The sequence below is a fragment of the Manis pentadactyla genome, chromosome 6 (genome assembly GCF_030020395.1).
Source record: "Manis pentadactyla isolate mManPen7 chromosome 6, mManPen7.hap1, whole genome shotgun sequence".
Classification (NCBI taxonomy): Eukaryota; Metazoa; Chordata; class Mammalia; order Pholidota; family Manidae; genus Manis; species Manis pentadactyla.
The window spans coordinates 2,583,884-2,609,351 of record NC_080024.1 but is presented as its reverse complement, the minus strand read 5'-3'; the positions used below and the strand labels follow the sequence as shown (position 1 = coordinate 2,609,351).

General features: G+C 52.7%; 1 protein-coding gene across 1 annotated transcript in view; it reads right to left on the bottom strand.

The window, feature by feature from the left end:
- PER2 (period circadian regulator 2) overlaps positions 1 to 25,468 on the bottom strand; it is a 45,988-nt gene that overhangs the window by 3,241 nt on the left and 17,279 nt on the right. Inside the window, exons 9-22 of the mRNA XM_036901172.2 lie at positions 24,278 to 24,356; positions 22,070 to 22,176; positions 21,342 to 21,495; positions 20,954 to 21,062; positions 20,073 to 20,198; positions 19,118 to 19,202; positions 17,734 to 17,887; positions 17,528 to 17,646; positions 16,676 to 16,840; positions 15,539 to 15,793; positions 4,655 to 5,436; positions 3,359 to 3,545; positions 2,293 to 2,482; positions 1,332 to 1,482 (exon numbers count right to left, since the gene is read on the bottom strand). Coding sequence (XP_036757067.2) covers positions 1,332 to 1,482; positions 2,293 to 2,482; positions 3,359 to 3,545; positions 4,655 to 5,436; positions 15,539 to 15,793; positions 16,676 to 16,840; positions 17,528 to 17,646; positions 17,734 to 17,887; positions 19,118 to 19,202; positions 20,073 to 20,198; positions 20,954 to 21,062; positions 21,342 to 21,495; positions 22,070 to 22,176; positions 24,278 to 24,356 — 2,663 coding nt within the window. The remainder of the gene's footprint in view (positions 1 to 1,331; positions 1,483 to 2,292; positions 2,483 to 3,358; positions 3,546 to 4,654; positions 5,437 to 15,538; positions 15,794 to 16,675; positions 16,841 to 17,527; positions 17,647 to 17,733; positions 17,888 to 19,117; positions 19,203 to 20,072; positions 20,199 to 20,953; positions 21,063 to 21,341; positions 21,496 to 22,069; positions 22,177 to 24,277; positions 24,357 to 25,468) is intronic.

The window sequence follows — 25,468 nt, the reverse complement described above, 5'->3', positions numbered from 1 at the left end:
AATTTTATTGTTTAAGTTACTAAATTTTAGGGTTACTTGCTCTGCAGCAGTAGATAACGAATACAGTGGCATGTGAAGAAAGCCCGAGGGAGCCATGTGTCTGAGGAAAGAGGATTCTAAGCAGAGGGAAGGGCAGATGCAAAGGCCCAGAGGCAGGAGCCTGCCTGATGTTCAGGGCCCAGCCAAGGGCTAGGGTAGCTGGAGAGGAGAAAGCCAGGGAGGCAACAGGAGATGGGAGATGTAAGGGGGCTGGAGGTGCATGGCTTCGCAGCGAATCCTTGTGGTGGAGGTGGGCACCACTGGAAGGACCTGGGCTGAGGGGCGGCATGACCTGAGCAGGGGGGCGGGGCAGCAGAGAGTGCAGCTGAGGGGCATGGGTGACAACCCGGGCAGGTAGCACCATGGCTTGGATCGGGGTGGTAAGGCTGGAGGTGACGGGAAGCGGCTGGTTTCTCTCCACCTTGAAGGTGGAGCTGTTGTGGCTGGGAGTGGACTGGATGGGCCTGAGAGGAGGAGGGTCCAGGATCACAGCAGGGGTGTGGCTGGGCAAGTGGAGTCAGGGCGGCACCCTGGGTGGGCAGGGCAGGTGTTCTCTGGGGGCACCAGGAGTTGGGTCTGGGGCAGATCAGCTTTGGTTGTGGGCTACAGGGGACTTCAGCACAGACGCTGTCCCATTGGGAGGCCAGGGCAGGTGGTCCCGGGAGGAAGCGAGTGCAGACAGATGAGAGGTGTAACCCGTGAGCCTGGGGCACTGTGCCTCTGGGAGGAGCAGGGAGCCCAAGAGCGGGGCCAGGCGGCCAAGGTGGAGCCCCGAGAACAGTCTCCCACTGCTAAACGCCAAGCAGCTCCTGCAGGGCGAGGACAGACACGGCGGCGGCTCCGGCTGCGGAGGACACCCAGGCCTTGACGAAAGCAGCTGGCCAGAGGGCGGGGGCAGAGGGCACGGGAGGTGTGAGGGAGGTGCAGGTGGCCTGGCGGGAGCAGGCATGGGCCCTGACTCCATCCCCATGGTTATTTAATGCTCTGTGTGGAAGTAGAGGGTTTACAATAAGAAAGGTAGTTTTTAAAATTGAAAATGGAATTGAAAGAAAGGGAAAACATTCAAATTTCAGCAGGTAATTGAGATTAGGTTCGGGAACAACGGTGAGAAGCCACTGAAGGACGTTCTTTGAAGCAGACGGCAGCATCACCATCTTTTTTTTGTAATGAACTTAACTTCAGAAGTTTTAAATTTATGTTTAAAATTTAGATTTAAATTTGCAAAGACAGTGCAGGGAGCCCCATCACAGAGCCTCTTACTGTGGCATCGGACAAGGAGCCCATGTGCTCACCGCCGCGTGGAGCACCGCGGGCAGCCCGCAGGGCTGCCCCCAGGGGTGGGCCTCCTGCAGCTCCCGCCTCTGGCCCTCCGTGAACCTGGGCTGGAACTTCCGCAGCAGCCGCAGCTTCTCTCTGTCCTCCTTCAAAACCGCTTCCAAGTCCCTTCACAACATGGAGTAACAGGTGAGATTTACAATGTTTCAAGTGCTTTCAATTTTTTAAAGCATACACGTTTTCTACCCACTCTTTCAGTATCAATGTGATTTTAGATGATTTTGTTCGATGCAAATTTCCTTTTCATTTAAAGTAAGGTAATTTATTTAAGGTAACTTTGAATCTCCTTAGTAAATAGTTTGTAGTTTTCCTATTAAAATGACAATCCAGGTCATGATCTTAGTTTTACTTTAAATCAGATGTTTGGTGCCTGCAGACATTCGGTTCTGCACAGGCTGGCTAACCTGGGAGATTCTCACTGCCAAAGTTGTGGCTAGAATAACCTTCCCGCCTCCTGGCAGCTCCGGGCCGCTGAAAGCTGCCCCGAGACACTGGGGGCCCCGCAGGGGCCAGGACCAGGATGGCTCCTTAGGGCAGCCAGCTGCCTGGGGCTGCCCACCTCCCCAACCTTGGTTTCTGTAGCTCTAAGACGCACAGACCCCATCTACCCTCCAGGGTGACTGGGCAGCAGAGCAAAAGAGACGAAGCAGTTGTAGAGTGCCACCCTGGAGGATTGCCAGGAGCCTGTCTCCCTCACAGCCTGTGGCCCGTTGATCCACAAGGCTGTGGGCACACCGTCCACACTGCAGGGCTCCATGAGACCCGCAGAACCATCTAGAGGGATTGTGCCTCTACCTGCTGCACTCAACTCGGCCTAAGAGAAGGGTGTCAGAGGGAAGGCCCCCAATGGGGTGGTCTTACTGTCTGGGGAGCCCTTAACGCCAGCCCTTCAGGTCCGGGGACAGGCAGACTGCTCACCGGGAAGGCACCTGGTATGTCATCATCACGCTGTCATCCATGTGGGCCATCAGCAGCCAGATGGGGTCCTGGAGGACATACTTGAGGAAGTGTCCGCTGTCCCCCAAGTCCGCCTGCACGCTTGCTTCGTTATTATTCTCTGAAGAGTCAATGCTTCCTAAATATCTGCTGGTGTGACTTGTGTCACTGCCTTTAGAAACATGAAATGTGGCAAGTCAAAACCTTTTATCCTAAATTAAACCTCACGTAACATGCTTGTGTGCAGCGTGAAGAGTTTCACGGGTAATGAGCACCTGGCCGGTGACTCCCCCCTTCCCTTCCCGATTCTGGAGCTCTCTGGATAATTTTAAAAAAGGCTTTCAGCTAGTGCCACGGAGGCGATTCCTTCCTCGGGAGGCCCCGAGGGGGCCAGGTGGGGCCACGTCTTAGACGCTGTGGTCTTCCGTCTCAGGAGCTCACTGTCTCCTAGGCCTGACCACGGAGAAGCCGCTTGGTTTTGTCAGTGAGAGGCAGCTGGCCAGGGGGAGTGGGGGGCTGTACCCCGCAGTGGGGAGGTCTACAGAAGGTGAGCTAGAAGCTCGCTTCAGGGAGCAGGGGCCTGAGTCTGCGGCCAGCACATGCTCTTCCCATTACGGCAGCTCCAGGTCACAGCGGAATGATCCTGGCTGGGAAACGTGGTCCACACGCTAGGTTCACATAAGTGGGACTAGCTGAGGAAGGCGAACCACTACTGGCCCTCCTGGCATGTCCCAGGAGCCTGTGGGATGGTGAACAATGGCCAGTGGGGCCTGCGGTGCCAATGGCAACGGGGAGCAGGGAGTGGGGACCAGCAGGCCTGCACGGGGCTGGCAGAGCGGGAGCAGGAGCCCATGCTGCCCAGCTGTGGCCCTGAGGAGCGGCTCTGGGACCTGCCAGGAGCTGGGCCCAGGGCACACGTCCTGTGGCACGGGAGAAGTCTAGGATGCCCATCTCCGTCATTTGAGAATCTCCCAGAGGCACTTAAAACCGAGCAGCCTAAAACATACCGACTGGCCCAGGACTCAGTGCCCCAGAGCCGCCAACACACCTGTCCCACCTCTGGGTGCGTCGCAGCCCAGCGAGCTGGAGCCCAGGGAGTCAGAGGTGGCTGAGGCCCCGCTCCCAGACAGGGCCGACCCTGTGGCGGAGCAGAGGTCCCCGTGCAGCAAGAGGTCGAGCAGGCCACTGGAGGCAGAGAGGGCATCGCTGTTCTGGGTGTTGGCAGGCTCACCGTGCTTTAGGGCAGAGAGGACACTGCAGTCAGACCAGCGCACAGCTGGCTGGGGCCCACGGTGACTGTCGGCACAAGGCCACTTGGAGGCTGGGAAGTGCCCACTTAGATCACTGGCCCTTCCTGCACATGCCAAAGCAGGCCAAATGAGCAGGCCCTGGGGTTACTGGGACTACAGCGAGAATCTTGGTGCGGGTCTACGAATGCCATCTGATTAAATTTAACTTCAGTATCACACCAAAGGCAGAGGTTCTTGGGGAAATAGCTTGAAGCTTGCTCCTCTCCACAGCAGGCATGGAGGCAGGAAAGGACCTCCGAGGTTGCCCCAGGGCTATTCCTCACAGGGGCAGGGCTCTGCTTAGGGCTCCTGTGCCCCACGAGTGGGGACACCTTGGCAATGAGGGAGGGCCTTGGCCTGGGAGCAGCCTGGCCCTCTGATCCTTGGAACCTGGACTGTAGGTGCAGGACCCCAGAACCAGGAGTCAGGGGCAGATCCCCTGAGAGAGCTCATCTGTGTTTGTGGGGTTCTTTTCCTCCCGGGAGCAAAGGTGGGGGAGCCCCCCAGGCCCCCCCTGAAGCGCCCACGGATCGCCTGCCTCAGTGAATGCTACTGCACTCCTCTGCTCGTTCAGAACACGAAAGTGTTTATGGAGGTGAAATTATAATTTTGAATAAGAAAACCACCCCCACGTCCTGTAATGTGCAAAGATGGGAACCAGAGGGTGCCGGCTTCAGAGTCCTTGGCACCCCCCTCCTTCCCTGGGGGAGCCTCTGGTGCCCCCTCCTGTGGCTGCCCACTGAGCAGTGTCTAACCTGCCTGGGCTGTGTCCCTGAGGCACTCTTACAGCTTCCAGGCCTGTAACAGGTCATGAGGTCCCCTGAGGCTGCCTGGTGACCATCAGACGGTCCACCACTCCAGTACTCTGCACTGATGGGTCGTCTAGCTGGAAAACGCTCGTTTCTAGCACATGTATTTATGTCACAATGGAAATGGTGTGGCAGAAACCTCAAGCGTGTAAAACTGCCCACGTCTGAGACAAGGCTGTGCCTCTGGCCTGCCCGCCGTGCTGGTCTGCTGCTTGCTTTAGAGAAAGGGCATCAGGAAACCCTTACGGTGGGCGGTGCCTCCGGCCACTGGTCCCGGGACGTTGCAGGCTTGCAGCCTGGCCCTGCAACCGTTGTCCCGGAGGCCCCCGCTGCAGCGCTGCCCTCCGGGGCCTCCTCCAGCTGCAGCAGGTTGAGCTGCAGGGGGGAGCTGCCTCGGGACTGGAAAAGGGGCGGGGAGGCCCTGCCTGTGGGCTCGGCGGCCAACGGCGGGGAGGCCGGCGCGGCTGCACGTGACGCCGGTGGCCCAGCCCCTGACTGAGGACAAGCACATGGCTGTTTGGGGAGTGAGGTCTGACCGGAAGACTCAGGCCGACCGGGGAAGAAGGCCTGCGGCAAGTTTGGGGTCACCGAGGGGCAAGAGCAGCCGGGCAGCACCAACGCCATGACCGGGGCCAAGGGGGCTGCGGATGCTGGGGGCTGGACCGCACACGTGCGCTGGGTGCCCACGGGCACGGCAGGGGCCGTGACAGCGGCGTGGGGGGCCCCGGGCGCCGCTGCCGCGGCCCCGGGTGCTGGCGCGATTCCTGGGGGTGGGAACACGCGCAGGGAGTAGGCTGGCCCCGGGAGGGGGAAGGGCACGGCAGGGCCGCTGGGCGGGGACGCGCCCGAGGGTGACCAGGCTGCAGCGCCCAGGCCGGCCAGCGGGGGGCGGTGTGGCCTGGGCCCCCCAGACCCGGGGCTCTCGGCGGAGGCTCGAGGCTTGGCCCGTCTGCACTTCAGTTTTCTGTTCTTCCCAGTTTTTTTCCAAGATGAATCTATTCCAGAGGTATTTCTCAGTCCAGGAGCAGCTAAAATAATGGAAAAACCACCCGAGTTAAAAATGTAAAACTGGGGGGCGGAAGATGGCGGCGTGAGTAGAGCAGCGGATATCTCCTCCCAAAACCACATATATCTATGAAAATATAACAAAGACAACCCTTCCTAGAATAAAGACCAGAGGACACAGGACAATATCCAGACCACATCCGCACCTGAGAGAACCCAGCGCCTCGCGAAGGGGGTAAGATACAAGCCCCGGCCCCGCGGGAGCCGAGCGCCCCTCCCCCCAGCTCCCGGCGGGAGAAGAGCAGGCAGAGCGGGAGGGAGACGGAGCCCAGGACTGCCGAGCACCCAGCCCCAGCCATCCGGGGCAGAGCGCAGGGCCCTCGATACTGGGAAAACAGGGCAGCAAGAACAGTGAGCAGGCACTGGAGGCTGGGCGACAGAGGACATAAGAAAAGCGCGTGACCATTTTTTTTTTTTTTGCTTTTTTGCTGCTTTGTTTTGGCGAGCGCTTTTTGGAAGTCTTAAAGGGACAGGGACCCCAATATTAGGGAAACAGGGCAGAAAGACCGGTGAGCAGAGGCCTGAGGCTGGCACCGGAGAATAAAGAAAAACGAACGACCACCTTTTTTTTTTTTAATTAAAAATTTTTTTTTTTTTAATTAAAAAAATTTTTTTTGTTTTTTTTTGTGGTCGTTGTTTTGTTTTGGCGGGTGCTTTTTGGAAGTCTTAAAGGGGCAGGGCGGGCCACTTAATCCAGAGGTAGGGAATCCGGGATCTCTGGGCACCCTAACCCCTGGGCTGCAGGGAGCAGGGAGGCCCCTTACGGAGATAAACAGCCTCCCAGCAGCTCCTGCTCCAACGCGACTCCACCATCTTGGAGCAGCTGCCCGAGCCAGGCCACGCCCACAGCAACAGCAGAGATTAACTCCATAGCAGCCGGGCAGGAAGCAGAAGCCCTGTCTGCGCGCAGCTGCGCAGCACAAGCCACTAGAGGCCGCTGTTCTCCCAGGAGAGGAGGGCCACAAACCAACAAGAAAGGAAGTCCTTCCAGCCGTCACTCGTCCCAGTTCTGCAGACTATTCCTATCACCATGAAAAGGCAAAGCTACAGGCAGACAAAGATCACAGAGACAACACCAGAGAAGGAGACAGACCTAACCAGTCTTCCTGACAAAGAATTCAAAATAAGAATCATAAACATGCTGACAGAGATGCAGAGAAATACGCAAGAAAAATGGGATGAAGTCCGGAAAGAGATCACAGATGCCAGAAAGGAGATCGCAGAAATGAAACAAACTCTGGAAGGGTTTATAAGCAGAATGGATAGAATGCAAGAGGCCATTGATGGAATTGAAATCAGAGAACAGGAACGCATGGAAGCTGACATAGAGAGAGACAAAAGGATCTCCAGGAAGGAAACAATATTAAGAGAACTGTGTGACCAATCTAAAAGGAGCAATATCCGTATTATAGGGGTCCCAGAAGAAGAAGAGAGAGGCAAAGAGATGGAAAGTATCTTAGAAGAAATAATTGCTGAAAACTTCCCCACACTGGGGGAGGAAGTAATCAAACAGACCACGGAAATACACAGAACCCCCAACAGAAAGGATCCAAGAAGGGCAACACCAAGACACATAATAATTAAAATGGCAAAGATCAAGGACAAGGAAAGAGTGTTAAAGGCAGCTAGAGAGAAAAAGGTCACCTATAAAGGGAAACCCATCAGGCTAACGTCAGATTTCTCAACAGAAACCCTACAGGCCAGAAGAGAATGGCATGATATATTTAATACAATGAAACAGAAGGGCCTTGAACCAAGGATACTGTATCCAGCACGACTATCATTCAAATATGACGGTGGGATTAAACAATTCCCAGACAAACAAAAGCTGAGGGAATTTGCTTTCCACAAACCACCTCTACAGAACATCTTACAAGGACTGCTCTAGATGGGAGCACTCCTAGAAAGAGCACAGCACAAAACACCCAACATATGAAGAATCGAGGAGGAGGAACAAGAAGGGAGAGAAGAAAAGAATCTCCAGACAGTGTATATAACAGCTCAATAAGCGAGCTAAGTTAGGCAGTAAGATACTAAAGAGGCTAACCTTGAACCTTTGGTAACCACGAATTTAAAGCCTGCAATGGCAATAAGTACATATCTTTCAATAGTCACCCTAAATGTTAATGGGTTGAATGCACCAATCAAAAGACACAGAGTAACAGAATGGATAAAAAAGCAAGACCCATCTATATGCTGCTTACAATGAAACTCACCTCAAACCCAAAGACATGTACAGACTAAAAGTCAAGGGATGGAAAAACATATTTCAAGCAAACAACAGTGAGAAGAAAGCAGGGGTTGCAGTACTAATATCAGACAAAATAGACTTCAAAACAAAGAAAGTAACAAGAGATAAAGAAGGACACTACATAATGATAAAGGGCTCAGTCAAACAAGAGGATATAACCATTCTAAATATATATGCACCCAACACAGGAGCACCAGCATATGTGAAACAAATACTAACAGAACTAAAGGGGGATATAGACTGCAATGCATTCATTCTAGGAGACTTCAACACACCACTCACCCCAAAGGATAGATCCACTGGGCAGAAAATAAGTAAGGACACGGAAGCACTGAACAACACAGTAGAGCAGATGGACCTAATAGACATCTATAGAACTCTACATCCAAAAGCAGCGGGATATACATTCTTCTCAAGTGCACATGGAACATTCTCCAGAATAGACCACATACTAGGCCACAAAAAGAGCCTCAGAAAATTCCAAAAGATTGAAATCCTACCAACCAACTTTTCAGACCACAAAGGCATAAAACTAGAAATAAACTGTACACAGAAAGCAAAGAGGCTCACAAACACATGGAGGCTTAACAACACGCTCCTAAATAATCAATGGATCAATGACCAAATCAAAATGGAGATCCAGCAATATATGGAAACAAATGACAACAACAACACTAAGCCCCAACTTCTGTGGGACACAGCAAAAGCAGTCTTAAGAGGAAAGTATATAGCAATCCAAGCATATTTAAAAAAGGAAGAGCAATCCCAAATGAATGGTCTAATATCACAATTATCGAAATTGGAAAAAGAAGAACAGATGAGGCCTAAGGTCAGCAGAAGGAGGGACATAATAAAGATCAGAGAAGAAATAAATAAAATTGAGAAGAATAAAACAATAGCAAAAATCAATGAAACCAAGAGCTGGTTCTTCGAGAAAATAAACAAAATAGATAAGCCTCTAGCCAGACTTATTAAGAAGAAAAGAGAGTCAACACAAATCAACAGTATCAGAAACGAGAAAGGAAAAATCACGACGGACCCCACGGAAATGCAAAGAATTATTGGAGAATACTATGAAAACCTATATGCTAACAAGCTGGGAAACCTAGGAGAAATGGACAACTTCCTAGAAAAATATAACCTTCCAAGATTGACCCAGGAAGAAACAGAAAATCTAAACAGACCAATTACCAGCAACGAAATTGAAGAGGTAATCAAAAAACTACCAAAGAACAAAACCCCCGGGCCAGATGGATTTACCTCGGAATTTTATCAGACATACAGGGAAGACATAATACCCATTCTCCTTAAAGTTTTCCAAAAAATAGAGGAGGAGGGGATACTCCCAAACTCATTCTATGAAGCTAACATCACCCTAATACCAAAACCAGGCAAAGACCCCACCAAAAAAGAAAACTACAGACCAATATCCCTGATGAACGTAGATGCAAAAATACTCAACAAAATATTAGCAAACCGAATTCAAAAATACATCAAAAGGATCATACACCATGACCAAGTGGGATTCATTCCAGGGATGCAAGGATGGTACAACATTCGAAAGTCCATCAACATCATCCACCACATCAACAAAAAGAAAGACAAAAACCACATGATCATCTCCATAGATGCTGAAAAAGCATTTGACAAAGTTCAACATCCATTCATGTTAAAAACTCTCAGCAAAATGGGAATAGAGGGCAAGTACCTCAACATAATAAAGGCCATCTATGATAAACCCACAGCCAACATTATATTGAACAGCGAGAAGCTGAAAGCATTTCCTCTGAGATCGGGAACTAGACAGGGATGCCCACTCTCTCCACTGTTATTTAACATAGTACTGGAGGTCCTAGCCACGGCAATCAGACAAAATAAAGAAATACAAGGAATCCAGATTGGTAAAGAAGAAGTTAAACTGTCACTATTTGCAGATGACATGATACTGTACATAAAAAACCCTAAAGACTCCACCCCAAAACTACTAGAACTGATATCGGAATACAGCAAAGTTGCAGGATACAAAATCAACACACAGAAATCTGTGGCTTTCCTATATACTAACAATGAACCAACAGAAAGGGAAATCAGGAAAACAACTCCATTCACAATTGCATCAAAAAAAATAAAATACCTAGGAATAAACCTAACCAACGAAGTGAAAGACTTATACTCTGAAAACTACAAGTCACTCTTAAGAGAAATTAAAGGGGACACTAACAGATGGAAACTCATCCCATGCTCGTGGCTAGGAAGAATTAATATCTTTAAAATGGCCATCCTGCCCAAAGCAATATACAGATTTGATGCAATCCCTATGAAACTACCAGCAACATTCTTCAATGAACTGGAACAAATAATTCAAAAATTCATATGGAAACACCAAAGACCCCGAATAGCCAAAGCAATCCTGAGAAAGAAGAATAAAGTAGGGGGGATCTCACTCCCCAACTTCAAGCTCTACTATAAAGCCATAGTAATCAAGACAATTTGGTACTGGCACAAGAGCAGAGCCACAGACCAATGGAACAGACTAGAGAATCCAGACATTAACCCAGACATATATGGTCAATTAATATTTGATAAAGGAGCCATGGACATACAATGGCGAAATGACAGTCTGTTCAACAGGTGGTGCTGGCAAAACTGGACAGCTACATGTAGGAGAATGAAACTGGACCATTGTCTAACCCCATATACAAAAGTAAACTCAAAATGGATCAAAGACCTGAATGTAAGTGACGAAACCATTAAACTCTTGGAAGAAAACATAGGCGAAAACCTCTTAGACATAAACATGAGTGACCTCTTCTTGAACATATCTCCCCGGGCAAGGAAAACAACAGCAAAAATGAGTAAGTGGGACTATATTAAGCTGAAAAGCTTCTGTACAGCAAAAGACACCATCAATAGAACAAGAAGGATCCCTACAGTATGGGAGAATATATTTGAAAATGACACATCCGATAAAGGCTTGACGTCCAGAATATATAAGGAGCTCTCACGCCTCAACAAACAAAAAACAAATAACCCAATTAAAAAATGGGCAGAGGAACTGAACAGACAGTTCTCCAAAAAAGAAATACAGATGGCCAACAGACACATGAAAAGATGCTCCACATCGCTAATTATCAGAGAAATGCAAATTAAAACTACAATGAGGTATCACCTCACACCAGTAAGGATGGCTGCCATCCAAAAGACAAACAACAACAAATGTTGGCGAGGCTGTGGAGAAAGGGGAACCCTCCTACACTGCTGGTGGGAATGTAAGTTAGTTCAACCATTGTGGAAAGCAGTATGGAGGTACATCAAAATGCTCAAAACAGACTTACCATTTGACCCAGGAATTCCACTCCTAGGAATTTACCCTAAGAATGCAGCAATCAAGTTTGAGAAAGACAGATGCACCCCTATGTTTATTGCAGCACTATTTACAATAGCCAAGAATTGGAAGCAACCTAAATGTCCATCAATAGATGAATGGATAAAGAAGATGTGGTACATATACACAATGGAATACTACTCAGCTATAAGAAAAGGGCAAATCCAATCATTTGCAGCAACATGGATGGAGCTGGAGGGTATTATGCTCAGTGAAACAAGCCAAGCGGAGAAAGAGAAATACCAAATGATTTCACTCATCTGTGGAATATAAGAACAAAGGAAAAACTGAAGGAACAAAACAGCAGCAGAATCACAGAACTCAAGAATGGACTAACAGGTACCAAAGGGAAAGGGACTGGGGAGGATGGGTGGGTAGGGAGGGATAAGGGGGGGAGAAGTAGGGGGGTATTAAGATTAACATGCATGGGGGGGTAGGAGAAAAGGGAGGGCTGTACAACACAGAGAAGGCAAGTAGTGATTCTACAACATTTTGCTATGCTGATGGACAGTGACTGTAAAGGGGTTTATAGGGGAGACCTGGTATAGGGGAGAGCCTAGTAAACATAATATTCGTCATGTAAGTGTAGATTAGTGATAGCAAAAAAAAAAAGGGCAGTTCCTGTGTGGTAACCTCCAACGAGTTCTACACAAGGGTATAAAGGGCATATAAAAGTGTAGGCAAAGGGTCTATTTGTGTTTATACAGAGGATCAAAGCCTAATTGGGCTACCCCGAAAATGAACTAAGATACGATATGAAAAAGAACTTCCAACATCTGCACCCTCTGGAAGACTCATGCCAGAAGATGATCATCAAAAAACCCCAACAAAGATCCACGCACTGCTACAGCTGTAGATGCACTCATCCCACCAGTTCCTGGACCTGCCATGGGAATGAGGAAGGAGATATCTAAGCTGGCCTGTGCATACAGTAAAACAACAAAATTGGACTGGATCTATACTGTTGGAACTCAACCAAGAATTTGGAGAAGTGCAAATTGTAGCACTCCAAAGTCTTACAACTACAAACTATTTATTGTTAAAAGAACATATGGCATGTGAACAGTCCCCAGGAATGGGTTGTTTTAATTTGTCTGATTTCTCTCAGACTGTTCAAGTTCATTTGGACAATATCCACCATATCATAGATAAGTTTTCACAAATGCCTAAGGTGCCTAACTGGTTTTCTTGGTTTCACTGCAGATGGCTGGTAATTACAGATATGCTTTGGTTATGTAACTATACTCCTATTATGTTAATGTGTGTGTGCAATTTAAGTAGTAGCTTAAAACCTATACATGCTGAAGTTACTCTACAAGAAGATATATCAAAGAAATACTCAATCTTCCCATGTTTTCTTCCACCTGCTACTTCTATAGCTTTTCTTCTTCCTTCCTAATTACAACCCTTAAATAGAATTCGTGCCTCATATCAAATTTACCGAGTATCATAATTCTTCCAAGTGGTAAAGATACCTCAAGACAAATGCTGGGCATAAAAGCCACAGGGCATAAATATGCAAAGAAGTAAAAAGCTAACTTTTTCAAACAATAAGGCTTCTCTCTCACTTACCAACTTCACATTTCCCTGTATGGCCCCGGAAGATGACTGGTTAGCCAGAGACGGGTAAGATTCCTCAAGGGAGGAACAACCTAAGACAGGCACAGTCGCAGGGGGGCCATCAGGTGAGAAATTGGGGATCAACAGAGGTGAGGCTTAGAACCTCACCCCCCCGTTCTGAGAGAAATCTTCTGCATACGTGGATGTTTTATTGCCCTGGTCTAGCTTGGATTAACACATAGTCTACAGGCACACACCTGATCATCTACATGTGCTCTCTTACAACACTAAACTATGTTTTCTACCTTTATCTTGTATCTACCTACCACTTCAGCATTTTATTAAAAATAATAGTAATAAAGAGAGAAATGTGGTATCCACATATAAATCAAGTATAAAAACCAAATGAGTATTCATATTTGAACTGACTGTTTAGAGTTCATAATGCATGAGCAAAACCGAAAGTTTCTGTGATAACTGCCCTTGTACTGTTCACTATGTAACTTATTCATTATGTAAGAATTTGTTCTACATGTAAAAACTTGTTTGTTGTGCCTCAGAAGATTGGAGACTGACAAAAATTAGGCTTGGGGTGGATTAATGATTGTGCATTGAGCATTGACTCCCCTATACAGAATTTTATTGTCATTAACAACCATTTGATCAATAAATATGAGAGATGCCCTCACAAAAAAAAAAAAAAAAAAAGAAGGACCGACTTCCAATGGTAAAATAAATTAGTAACCGGGATGTAAGGTATAGCATAAGGAATATAGTCAAGATATTGTAACAGCCTGGTAGGGTGATAGGTGGAACCTAGAATTATGTATATAAATGTTCTACCACTGTGTTGTACACTTGAAACTCATGTAATGTAATACTGTGTGTCAACTACCCTTCAATAAAAAATAATTATTAAAAAAAAAAAAAAATGTAAAACTGTGTGCAGAATCTCAGACATTTGAAGGTGACTCCTAGTCCAACAACCTGTGTTTCCCAGTAGCAGTCGGGGGCCCGTCAGGTCCACCCCGATGCTCAGTGAAGTTTGCATAAACTAGACTTAATTTAAAGGGCCACCCTTAATTACAAGGTCACATTCTTTGTTTTCTTCTGGTATTAAAATGTGTTTTCTTTTATGGAATAATAGTCATGACAAATGTTACTAAAAAGGGTTTATTTGTTCCCCCCACAAAAACCCCATTAAAAAGCCAGCAAGTCTGTGCTGGGCCCCAACAGGGGTTTGTGAGATCCGAAAGGAAGCGGGACTGTCTCATCTGACCCCATTTTCCGACCACACAAGCTTCGTCACTACCGCTCCTTCAGGAGAGCCGTCTCCCGCCTCACCTGCCAGACGAGCCTGATTCCACTGCGAGTGGAAGTCAAACGGTGGAGGGCGCACTTGCCATCAGAAGCAAACACTTCCTCCCCAATGACCAGGGCTGCAGAGGCGAGGCCTTCCTCAGGGGGCGGGAGGACTCGGCCAGTCACAGAAGGGACTCCGGAGTGCCCCCACGCCGCCCCTGGGCACAGGCCGCACTGGGAGCACTGCAGGCTGGGAGGCGTGCCAAGCTTGGTGTGGGCGGGCAACGGCCCGGGCCTGTTCTCCCTCGCACGTCAGTATGGTGACTTGGGGCTCTCGCAGCGGGTGTGTGGGGACATGTCCTATCACCCGTGCTAAGGGCCTTTGCTACCTGCTTTAGACAAAGGGGCACCCAGGGCAAACCACTAAGCGGGTGGAGGTTTTACGATTCAGACTCCGGTGTTCTTCCTGTAGGAAACCTGTGCCCTGGTGGGACTGGTGGCTGACGCAGGGCTCCTGGGACACCAGCCCAGGGTCTCGGCAGGGCCGCTGTGGACAGGTGTACTACACAAACTGGAGTGCAGTTCGTGGGTGGGAGAGAGCTGCCACTGCGCACAGGCCCGGCCCAGGGGGTAGGTCTGCCCAGGGCTGGGGCAGAGCCTCTTCCTGATTCTCACAGACGTTCCCTTCACTCTGGCAGTGCCCCTGAGTCTGGGGAAGAGGCGAAAAGAAGAGTGGGGAGGACTTAAGCTTCCAGGACGGCAGCAGCCTCTTCCATGCCTTAGACTTTCGCGTCAGTGTGTCTGCCCAGGGACCCCGGGGAAGCCGGGCCCTTGGGGGGGGGGTGTCGACGGGCTCACTAGCTCTGATCCCTGGGTCAGGCCTCGGGAGCCCGGGAAAGAGATGCCATCTGCCCCTGGGGCCTGGGAAGGAGGCTGGGGGTCAGACGCCAGGCTCCCGGACCAGAAAAGGGGCGAAGAAGCTGGCCTCTCCTATTTCACCCCTTGCCCTCTGGCTGCTGGTGGCTCTTGGCCCACGGGTTGTCTGGCTTTGGAGTGTGTAGTCCAGCCCTGAGGCCAGCCGGCCAGGAGGGTATGTCCCTGCGGAGGACATCACTCCGTCACATGGTGACAGCCAGGGCGCCCTCCTTCCTCAGGAGCCCGCCGCCGGACGCTCTGTCAGCGAGAGCTCCTTCCCTCGGGCGAGAATTAGCTGTGCCCCGCCTGGTTTTTGTGAGGGTCCTCTGCGGGTGGGCAGGTGGGGGGTCCCCTGCCCCTGGCAGTCACATGAAACGCCTGACAGCATTGCAAGTGCCGGGGCCCTGTGTGCCACGGGGCGCTAGCCTGGGACCGTCACCTCTGTTTAGAGCACCGCCCCCTTGGGAGTGCGAGGTGACATCCTTGAGAGCATCCCAGCCAGAAAGGCTGCATCAGCAGAAAAACCCACCGCTCTCTCGGAACTCCCAGGTCCTAAACGGGGGCAGCTCACACTTGGAAAACAGCCCTGGATTCGGTGCCAGGAAGAACAAAGCACTTTAAAATCGCACGTTTAATCCAGGTACTCACTCACTTCTTTCACTCGACTGCCCCTTGGACCTCTCCTGTAAGTAGTAGTGGCAGCGGGACTGGAAGACGCTGAGTTTCTTTCTCTCTTTGAACTTTAGCAGGAAGCTCTGCTCCTCCTTCTGGGTGTGGGCGGCCAGCACTTCCTTGGTGAGGCCCAGCCTCCTGAAGGGCTCCTTCTCCAGGCCCAAGCTGCAGGGCAGCGGGGGGCCCGCCAGGCACCCGGGAGACTCGGGCCCGCTGGCTGCGTCTTCCGCCGTCTCTGCAAGGGGAGAGCAGGCCTGCCATCGCAAGGGCCCTTGTACTGAGAAACGGGGGAGAACCCGCGCTGCGTCTGTGCAGAGGCTCAGTCACGGGACGGGGCTTCGCGGTGCCCGCCGCGCGGGGGCGGGACTCACCACGGGGTCCCTGAGCTTTCCGAGAAAGGCAGCATCAAGAGGCCAGAGCAAGGACTGAAGCTGGGTCTCTGGAGTCAGTCTTCTCAGCAGACTGAACCGGGGGGACCTCTGGGTTCAGCCTCGGACACGGAACATACCCCGAGACTGTTCTCAACTCTGAGAGCCCAGCAGGCTAAGGTCACCCCGTGCTGGCTTGGGACCACAGCGCGTGACAGCCATACCCACGTGGAACTGTGGGGGCAGACGGGGCAGGCAGGGCTGCTGAGCGTCCTGCAGGGAGTCTGGACACTGACTCTGACGTGTACCTCGCTCACCCTCTCGTCCCAGCAAAGAGCAAATGCAGGATTCGTCTCTCAGGGAGTTCTGAAGGACAGGCGGTGACCCCTTAGCCGTACTGCTGGTGCGGCCGGTGCTGGCTCCTGTCCCCAAACGGGAGAGGGCAGGGGGGCGGCCTCCACCTGGGGGGGATTCCTGAGATCCCTGCTCAGTCCTGGGAGGCCAGGCTCAGCACCCACAGGGCCCCTCGCCTACTGACACCCACGGCCACCAGGTGGCGTGAGCGCAGTGAGATGGGACACCCCACCCTGATCTCGCGCTTGGATTTCCTGGGCCCCCTCGCTGGGCTGTGCTGGGTTCCTCCGTCCTTGGGCAAAACTGGAGAACATTTTAAGAGGGCCCTTCGGAGTTCTGAAGTTGGCTGTTAACATGAGATCGCCTTCACATCACCCAAGAAGCAGGAGGCGTACCAAGCTCAGGCTGCGGCTTCTTGTCTCCCACGTGGACAATGGTGCTGCTATAGCTGCACTGGCTGGGGAGGGATGCCACGCTCTCCGCCTTGCCCCGTGGTACCAGTGAGGTCAGGTGGGTGCTAACGTCTGCGCAGCTGTTTGCCTTGGAAGGCGATGCCGTCTCTGTACAGGAGAAAATGGGAGCAGATACAAAGTGCACTGAATCGACTGTCTGGGTAAGAAACCGCTGTCTCGATGGCACCCCCTGTATCCACGTGCCCACACAGTCTGCACACGGTCTGGCACCGCTGTCTCGATGGCACCCCTGTATCCACATGCCCACACAGTCTGCACACAGAAAGGTGGAGAGGAAACTGGGCAGAGGCAGGTGGCCGGGCAGCATAGGTGCTTGCGAGCAGCTGGCGGCCCTGTGGGCCAGGGCACAGGCCGTCTGTCCATCACGGTGTGACTGTGCAACTGCTCGTGCTCCTGGCAACTGTCTCTGATCCGGCAGCCCACCCACAACACAACGTTTGGGCAGTCAGAGAAGTAGTTGGACTCCTGGTCCGTGGCCGGTGCTGAGACACAGGGAAACGGGACCTGCCCCGGAATGACGACGAGATGCCCCCAGGCCTCCAGCAGCCCCGGCGATCCTGGTCTCGAGCCCAGAATCACCTCCACCTCCTACGGATGTTGCTGGCTTCTGAGCTACTCTGGTCACTTTAAAAGATGCCTGTGCTCACTTGCGTGTCCCTGCAGCCCCGCAGAATTCAATCGGGAGGGGCGGGGGCTCCAGGCCTCCCAGGGTCGCCTGATCCCATGTGGAGGGTCTAGGTGAGTACACGTGCAACAGCTCAAAGAACAAGATACCTGCCAGCCGCAGCCCGGGGCCGGCCCTCCGCTTGTCACTGGCCTGTGGAGCAGGGGTGTTGGCCGGGAACTCGCACTTCCTCTTCAGTGTGGTGGCCTCGCTGCAGCTCTCCAGGTACCTGCGTGGAGGGGCAGACGGGGCTTCATGGAACACCAGGGCCTGTGAGTGGGTGAGCGAGCACGGGAGGCACCTGGCGTGTCCACACCTGATGACACTGTCCAGGCAGCTTATCTGCTGGTAGGAGCCGACGGGCTGGTTCTTGCAGGCCAGCTCTTCAGGAACACTGGCCTCCGGCAGGCTGGTCCCTAAGCTGTCCTTTTCCATCAGGGGGACAGCTTGCATCGGAGCAGGGGAACTTTCTGAAAGATGACAGAATTGTTCTTTCAGTCAGTACTTGTTTCCCCAAAGCGTACGTTCTCTATTTTACAAAGCGTTTTACTTCTACCTAAAGAGAAGGCTGGGGCCTCAGTAGACCTCACAGGCAGGCGACCCCATGACAGCCTGATACTCAGGCAGCCCTGTGGGCTGGGTGCGGCTGTGCCATCTGCAGAGGGAGCCAGGGTGCTGTTACCTGGCTGGGACCTGCTTCTCTCTGGGGCTCAGCGGCGACTGGTCTAGGCTGAACCCAGGTCGGCAGTGGGAAAGGCCAGTTTCATACTTGACCTCCTGAAACCTTTAGGGCCAATAAGAGCCCAGATGCTTTACAGCCCAGTCAATACTGCCTCACCAGGGAGTCAGTCCTTTTAAACGGGACCCAGTGGTGATAACAATCACAGTAATACTGGCCTCCAGCACAGCCTGATGGGGACACTGCTATTCCTGCCCCCACCACACACAGCACGTGCTGCCCCTCTGTGGGGCCCTTAAGGGCAGAGCCATGGCCTGCTCTTTACTGGGTCCCCAATGCTCGGCCAAGTGTAGCATGCAGCATGTCCACTGGGAGCTGCCCAAGGCCCAAAGTCCTGGCCAGGAGGAGCGAGGCCCGAGCACACAGGTGAGCGAGAGCCCACCATGGGAGCGGACGGGCACATGTGGGGGCAGACGGCCAGCGAGCCCACCTGTGAGGCTGTGCCGTCTCCACGGGGTGAGGGACCCGGCTGCAGCGGGGCTGGGGTGACAGCCGCCCCCGCCAGCAGGCTCACGTGAGAGGGCAGCCGAGAAGCAGAGCTGCTTGGGATGGTTTGGGTTTGAGTATCTGCAGGACAGCTGGGCAGTTCCTGGGAGCACATGCGTTTGCTCACAGGTGTACGCACACGGCCCTCTGGCCACTCTGAAGAGGCAGGACAGGGCTATAGGGAGACATGCAGCCCCAGTCTCACCTCAAGAGGCCCCTGGGGCATAAATGTACCCCTGGGCCTCCCCTCAAGGGGCCTGCAGGGCTCAGGTGACCCCAGGAAACAAGGACCAGCTTTGCTGGATGGTGGGGAGTGGGCTACCCCGCACTGTCACACAAGTACGCCTCTGACAAGAGCGGGCATGTAGCAGACGTTTAAAAGGAGAATCCCCTGCCGTCCAGCGGTAAGAGGCACCCAGTGCCTTTCCCCCCGGCCACTCTAGTTTCATGAAGGAGGTGGAGAATCTCTTTTCACCTGAAGCAGACCTTCCCTTTTGTTCCCCAGCTTCGTCAGGATGATGACTTCTGCTTTTGACCTTGTTACCATTTTTACAAATTCCCTTGAAGAAAAACAAAATGAACACATTACTCACTCAGGAGACCCTCCACGTATTTCAGCCCATCCCCAACGGGGAGCCCAGAGAAAAGCCGAAACTATCCCAGCAACAGGGAAGAGAGTTCTGAATGAGAAATCCCAGCAGCGCGACCAGGTGAAACACTTCTGCTGTCTGAGGAGTACAGGCACGGCTCAGCGACACGGGGTGCGGCGCCGGACCACGGCGACAGGCGTGTCTCGTAACAAAGTGAGTCAAACGAGTCTTTTCCCAGGGCATGGCAAAGTTATGTCTACACTACACCGTGATCTCCTGAGTGTATGATAGCATTATGTCTAAGAAGATGATGTACATCCTTTATTAAACATGTTCTATTGCAAAAACACGCTAACCATCACAGCTCTCAGCAGGTCATAACCCCTGATCGCCGTAACAGGATAATGAAAAGGTTAGAAATAATGTGAAAATCTCCAAAACGTGACACAGAGACATGAAGTGAGCACATGTTGAAAAAAATGGCTCACTCAACACAGGGTCGCCATGAATGGAGAGTTTGTAAAAAAAATGCTTTACCTGCAAAGCAAATAAAGTGAGGTCTGCCTGTAATAATAGGAGCAAAATAGCAGTTACGCTCCCTTCTTTCCACCCTCCAGTAAATCTTCACCTGCTTTAAATAATGTTCATCCGAACCTTTGGCCACAGTTTTCAGCCACTCCCACTCTCCGGTTAGGGAATAAGCCCGAGTGAGCCGGGTTCAGGGAGCAGCAGGAAGTGGCGGGGCGGAGAGGCTGAGGCAGCCGGCGGGGGTGACCCCAGCACACCAGTTTCTGTCCTGAGCCCGCAGCTGCTCAGGGAGGGGGACAGAGAGGGACTCACGGCTCTCCTGCGGCAGGGGTCCTCGTGGCCGTTGCTGTCGCTGGACGAGGCCTGGCTCATGAGGTGTTCGTGGGACCCGTTGCTGCCCAGGCTCCCGTAGCCGCTGGAGCCGCTGTGGGGGACAGGCTGCGGAGACAGCAGACAGGACTGTGGACGTGGCTGTGTGTGGGGCTCGGTCACCCCCAAAGCCCATTTCACGGACGGGCCATGACAGAGTGGGGCAGCACGGGAGCCCTGGGTCAGGTGTGGGGTGGGCTCCCAGCCTGCACCCCCAGGGCCAGGTGGGGTCCCACCCCCAGGGCCTGCACTAAGGGGAGACCCACTCAGCCCTCTCCCTCAGCTCACGTGGCCGAAGGCCGGTCTCAGTTCTACGGAGGGGTTTTAGAAGCACAGGTGCATTACAGCGTCACCAGCCTGTGGCGGCTAAGCAGAAGGCTGCTCAGCCATGGCTCATGGTGCCCACACTAGTTTTCTGTGAGTACTGTGTCCCCAGGCACAGAGAGGTATTCTCAAGTGCTTCGGGGCCAGCATGGTGGCGTTTTAGAGTGATATCCCCCCATACAAGTGTGGGAGGCCATGCCTGGGCTGGTGCCTGGGACTCAGGGTGAGTCGGGGTGCAGGCGCTTGGTTGAGTCCTTTAGCCAACTGTCCAAAACATGGGTCAGCTACAAACACCCCAAACATGTAAGGCTGGGGCTGCCTCCACCAGGCAAACGCCGGGCACCGACTGCCCAAACCAGCTACGCAGGTGGCACAGAGAAAGGCACAGGCAGTAGGGTGCAGGGCAGAGTGGGACGAGCCTGAGAAGGACGGTGGCAACCCCAGGATTCAGAGCGGTGCCAGGCTGCTTGCACGGGGGAGGAGGGCGCGCAGGTACCCACCTGCAGCAGCAGCCGGTGGATCTGCTCTGTGAGCTCCTGAATGTCGGGGTGCGCACTCTTCTCCTCCACGTGCGGCAGAGCTGAGAACACGTCCTCGTTCAAAGGGCCCCTGGGCAGTTTCAGTTTGCCTGTTAGTTGGGGCCCCAAGCTGCACACCTGCCAGGCCTACCTCCTCCCTGCAGACCCTGGGGCGGCCACCTGCTGCTCACCACTTCCCTCCTCCAGGCCCTGCTCTGCCTGAACGAGGCCCCTCCCACCCGCGGGCAGGGGCAGGTCACCACAGGTGCGTGGTGGGAGGAGACCTGGGGCCTGGTCTCCTGGTCCTGCTACACCATCGGCCAGCGGGAAGCGAGGGCACCGAGGCACGCCGGGCGCTGGCAGGACTCACACCCTGACTCTGTGTCTCCCGATGATGAAGGAGATTTTCCGGCTCCACGGGTTGACGAAGCCGGACCAGCTGGTGTCCAGGGTGACGTACTCGCCGTTCCAGGCACAGAAGCGAATGGGAGAATAGTCGAAAGGCTGCCCACCCGACTGCACAACTGGGAGAGTAAAAAGAGTGTTCAGGACTGGAGGAGAAGCAGCCAACGCTCACGGTACGACAAAAGCAAGGTGAGATGCATCTGACTTTGGAATTATCTGAAGACGTAAGCAATGCCGACACCCCCCTGCCGCACCTGCAAGCCCTGTTTTAAGTTGCAACAAGAAACTGCTTCCAGCAGGGATATCACATAGTTCAAGAGCTATATCTGCGCTTGCCTCGGCTGGCTTCCAAGAGGGACGCTCAGTGCCACCTGTGCCTGTGAGGCCCGGGCTTGCTGGAGACATGTGGGGTCCACTCCTGTGGCCTGGCCAGCAGCTCCCTGCCGCAGCCAAACCTGTGACCCCCTCCCAGCTGCCGGGGAAGCCAACAGTAAAAATGAGATGCCAAGATCTCGGGACATGACCACTTAGGAGCCCTGTGAGCTGACCAGCTCTCCAGCGACAGTGTTAGGACTGGGCCGGGGGCAGGCATCCGTTCCTGCACGCGCTTAGCCCAGCTGACCTCAGGAAGAAGCCCCAGGAGCGCCCCAGCTCTGTCAAGCCCCTCAGATCTGCTGTGATGAGGGGACCTACTCTTTTTGTGGATGGTGAGCATCAAAGGCCTGTCACTGGGGTGAAGGTGCACAAGCAGAGGGCTCTCGATGAGGTCCTGAGGCAGGTAGCCCAGGAGGGGGACAGCCCTGCAAGGAAGCACAGGGGGTCACCACTGCAGCCGAGCCCCTAGCTGCACCTCGGACACGTTCCACAACACAGCTGCCACACGGCCACGCCACCTCCCAGAACCCGTTGGGAAAAAGAGACAGACTCCAGATTCCCCAAAGATCAAAAATTGGAATTAGGATAACAGAGAAACAGTCTTTCAATTAATTAGCATACAAAACATTACAGCACCCCCTGGTCCCCTGGGGCCTGAGACAGGAGCCCAGGCCCTGTAAGGCCCCCAGCACAGGCTCAGCTCTCCAGCTCTGGGTCTTGTTTCCTGAAAAAAACAGGCCATGGTAACACTTGTTTTTCTTCTTTTAAGATATTTTTCTGTTTTTGGATCATCTTAAGTTCAGCCAGATGGGGCCTCTTGCCTGGACTCTGGGAAACCTGTTTGTGTGCATCTCTTTCAGCTCGAGATGCTCTCCTGTTAACTTTGGCCGCCATGTCTCGCCTGGTTTATTGTAGTCCTGGGAGACACCTTTCCTGGCGGGGAGAGCTGGCTCTGTGCCCACGGGGTCTTCTCTTGGAGCTGCGACTTCTGTAGGCTGAGCTCTGTGCCCTGCCTGGGTCCGGCACCTGCTGCTGGCTCGGCCACTGTCCCTCTGCCCGGCTGCCTCTTCTCTCTCAGGCCAGTCTTCTTTGCAGCCAAACAGATGTTTTCTCAAACTCGTCTGCTCACGTGGGAGGACATTCTCCCGTCTTCCTAGTGAAGGCTCCCCACTCCCAGTGGTGCGGAACTTCTTGTCTGACTGGTGTTATTCTTAAGATTTTCTCCTTGTCTGAGGCATGCCCTCTCCAGGCCTTGTGTGTCCCTTTGGACAGGATGCAGAGAATGTTCTTGGCACCCTCCCAGCGAAGGCCTGGCCAGGGGAGGGTGGGTGGGGAGAGGGGAAGGAGGAAGAGGGGCAGGGGGCAGGTGGGGAAGGAGCTAAGGAAAGAAGGCTCCGCAGACGGCTGGCCCATACAAACTGGCTCACCAACTCTCGGACACATGTGAGTGAATAGACACCGGGTGGTTCTTAAGTCCTGAGACAGTTCTTAGACTTCTGAAGGAAGAAGACTCACCCTGTGCTTGCGTTGTGAATGCAGCTCCCAGGCCTTGCCCTGTTCCCTGAAGCCCAGCCTCTGGTGATTCTGCCCCAGGTGGTCTGAAAGGCACAGCCGAGCTGCCTGGGGCTGGAGGCTGTCGGTCCCTGGCTGCTGGAGAGCGGAGCTTTCCCCGGGGGCTCTGCGGCCTTGATCCGGGGGCAGGCTGCCCGCAGGGCCCAAGGGAGGGCCAGTCCCTGACAGCATCTGTAGGTGACCTCGGCCATCTCAGAAAGCCCGGCACGCTGGCACCTCTAGGTCCCTTCCCACGTGCCTTCTGAGCAGACTCCTCCCTGGCCACTGCCAGTGGCATTCTCTCTCTTCACAAATCTGTGCCGGAGCTGGGAGGAAAGGCCCCTGAGGCCTTGGCCCAGCCACAGCCCATCCAGGGCCCCTCAGAACGTCGGTGCTCCCAGCTCCACGAGGCCGTGTGCACCATGGCGGGGAGGCCAGGGAGGGTCTGAGTGAGGCTCCGGCACGGGGCACGGAGGTGGGCCCGCCAGAGCGGCCTGTGGTGCGGTGGGGCCTGTACTGGGGCTCCGGCCTGACACTGTCTTGGGCACGCTGTCCCCAGTTGTACCATCCTTAACTTGTGTGTCCAATTTTGAAACAAGTTTAAACAGGATAATAAAGACACTCGATCAGAACAATTGCCAGCCCCCAAGAATGCCCCATTTACAGTGTTTATATCTTAGGAGGTCTTTAGTGTAATTCCATAATTATCTCCCTGCCTGTATATAGTTATGTATTTTTTTGATTATCACGTAAGTAAAACCAACACAAAGCCTTAACTGTAGCTACGCAGCTTCAATATAAAAAACATGAAAGCTCATTGAGCTTTATTTAGTTGTTATTGAATAACTACAAAGATAATGAGACACTGAAGACCATGTAAGCAACCTGCTGATGTGAAAGGTGGGATATGAATTCCAAGGCGATCAAAGCGTAAGAGCCGAGGGCAGGCGGAGGGGACGGCGCCCCACTGCTTACCTTTCGTCGACATCCTGGAATAAACAATTTGGTGAATGGGTGGTCGTAAAAATTCTCTTTTCAGCAGGAATTCTAGGAGCTGAAAGAATAGAATTTTACACAAATTTCTGATTCTCAGGCAATAAAATATGAAACACATACTTAGTGTAGTTATATTACGACTACCAGAAAATACCACAGAGACCCACAGTGGGGTGGCTACTGCAAGAGTTAGAAAGTGGCCTGTGAGCCACAGACCCATTGCAAAGACAGCAGGGCAGGCCCTACGCTGGTGATGGCCAGCCAGCCTCTCTGACCGCCCTGGAGGCCACTGTGGGTCTAGAAAGCTGGGAGTTGCCATATTAACAGAACCAGGTGGATATTATAAACTTGTCTCAACGAAATCATGCTGGAAGGCCGTCTTCGTGATTTTTAAGATACAGCAAAAGTAAACTGAACACGTTATTTTTAAAAAGTGAGTTTAATTATTTAGATTCAAAATTCTCAGCAAATATTGTCTTGGGGCCCTCACAATTTCTGAGGGGGCAAAAGTGATGAGTAATTTGCATAAAGGACGTCATATGTCCAGATTTTCTTCAACTGCCAAATTCATGGCTAAAACATCCAGAATTCCAGAGCTTTCATTTTTGAAAGAGATTCTGATCATTTTTGGGATTAACTGGATGAGATTTAAGTAACCCTCTAACCTTTATGGACTAAGTGGAAACTCATCAAACTCTTGAAACTCACATACCTAAAACATTTTCATCACTTTTAAGATACGCCCTTTAAAAAAAAGACATCATTAACCACTGAGAGAAGATTGTGAACAACTAAACTCAGAGCACAGTGGGTCCCTGTGGTTTGGAAGTCACAGGCGGCGCCTGTGTGCAGACAATTCTGAAACCACGCGATGCGCTGAGCCCCCCAGGAGGCCCCTGGCCAGGTACCGCGGCCGGAACGAGGACCGCGTCACAGGGCAGTTTACGAGGAGGGGTCGCTAGAAGGACGTGATCAGGGAGGCAGAGTGCCTTGGGTCCTTAGGGCTTCGAGGCAAGAACCCAGATTGGGGTTCTTTCGGAAGGGAGGCCTGAGGAGCCAGCAGGACCGGGGCACAGGGCGAGCTACGCCCGCTGGGGCGACTGGGCGCCTACGGGTGGCTAGCTGGGGGAGAAACAGCAGAGCCAGGACAGAGCCAGGAGGCCAGCCTGC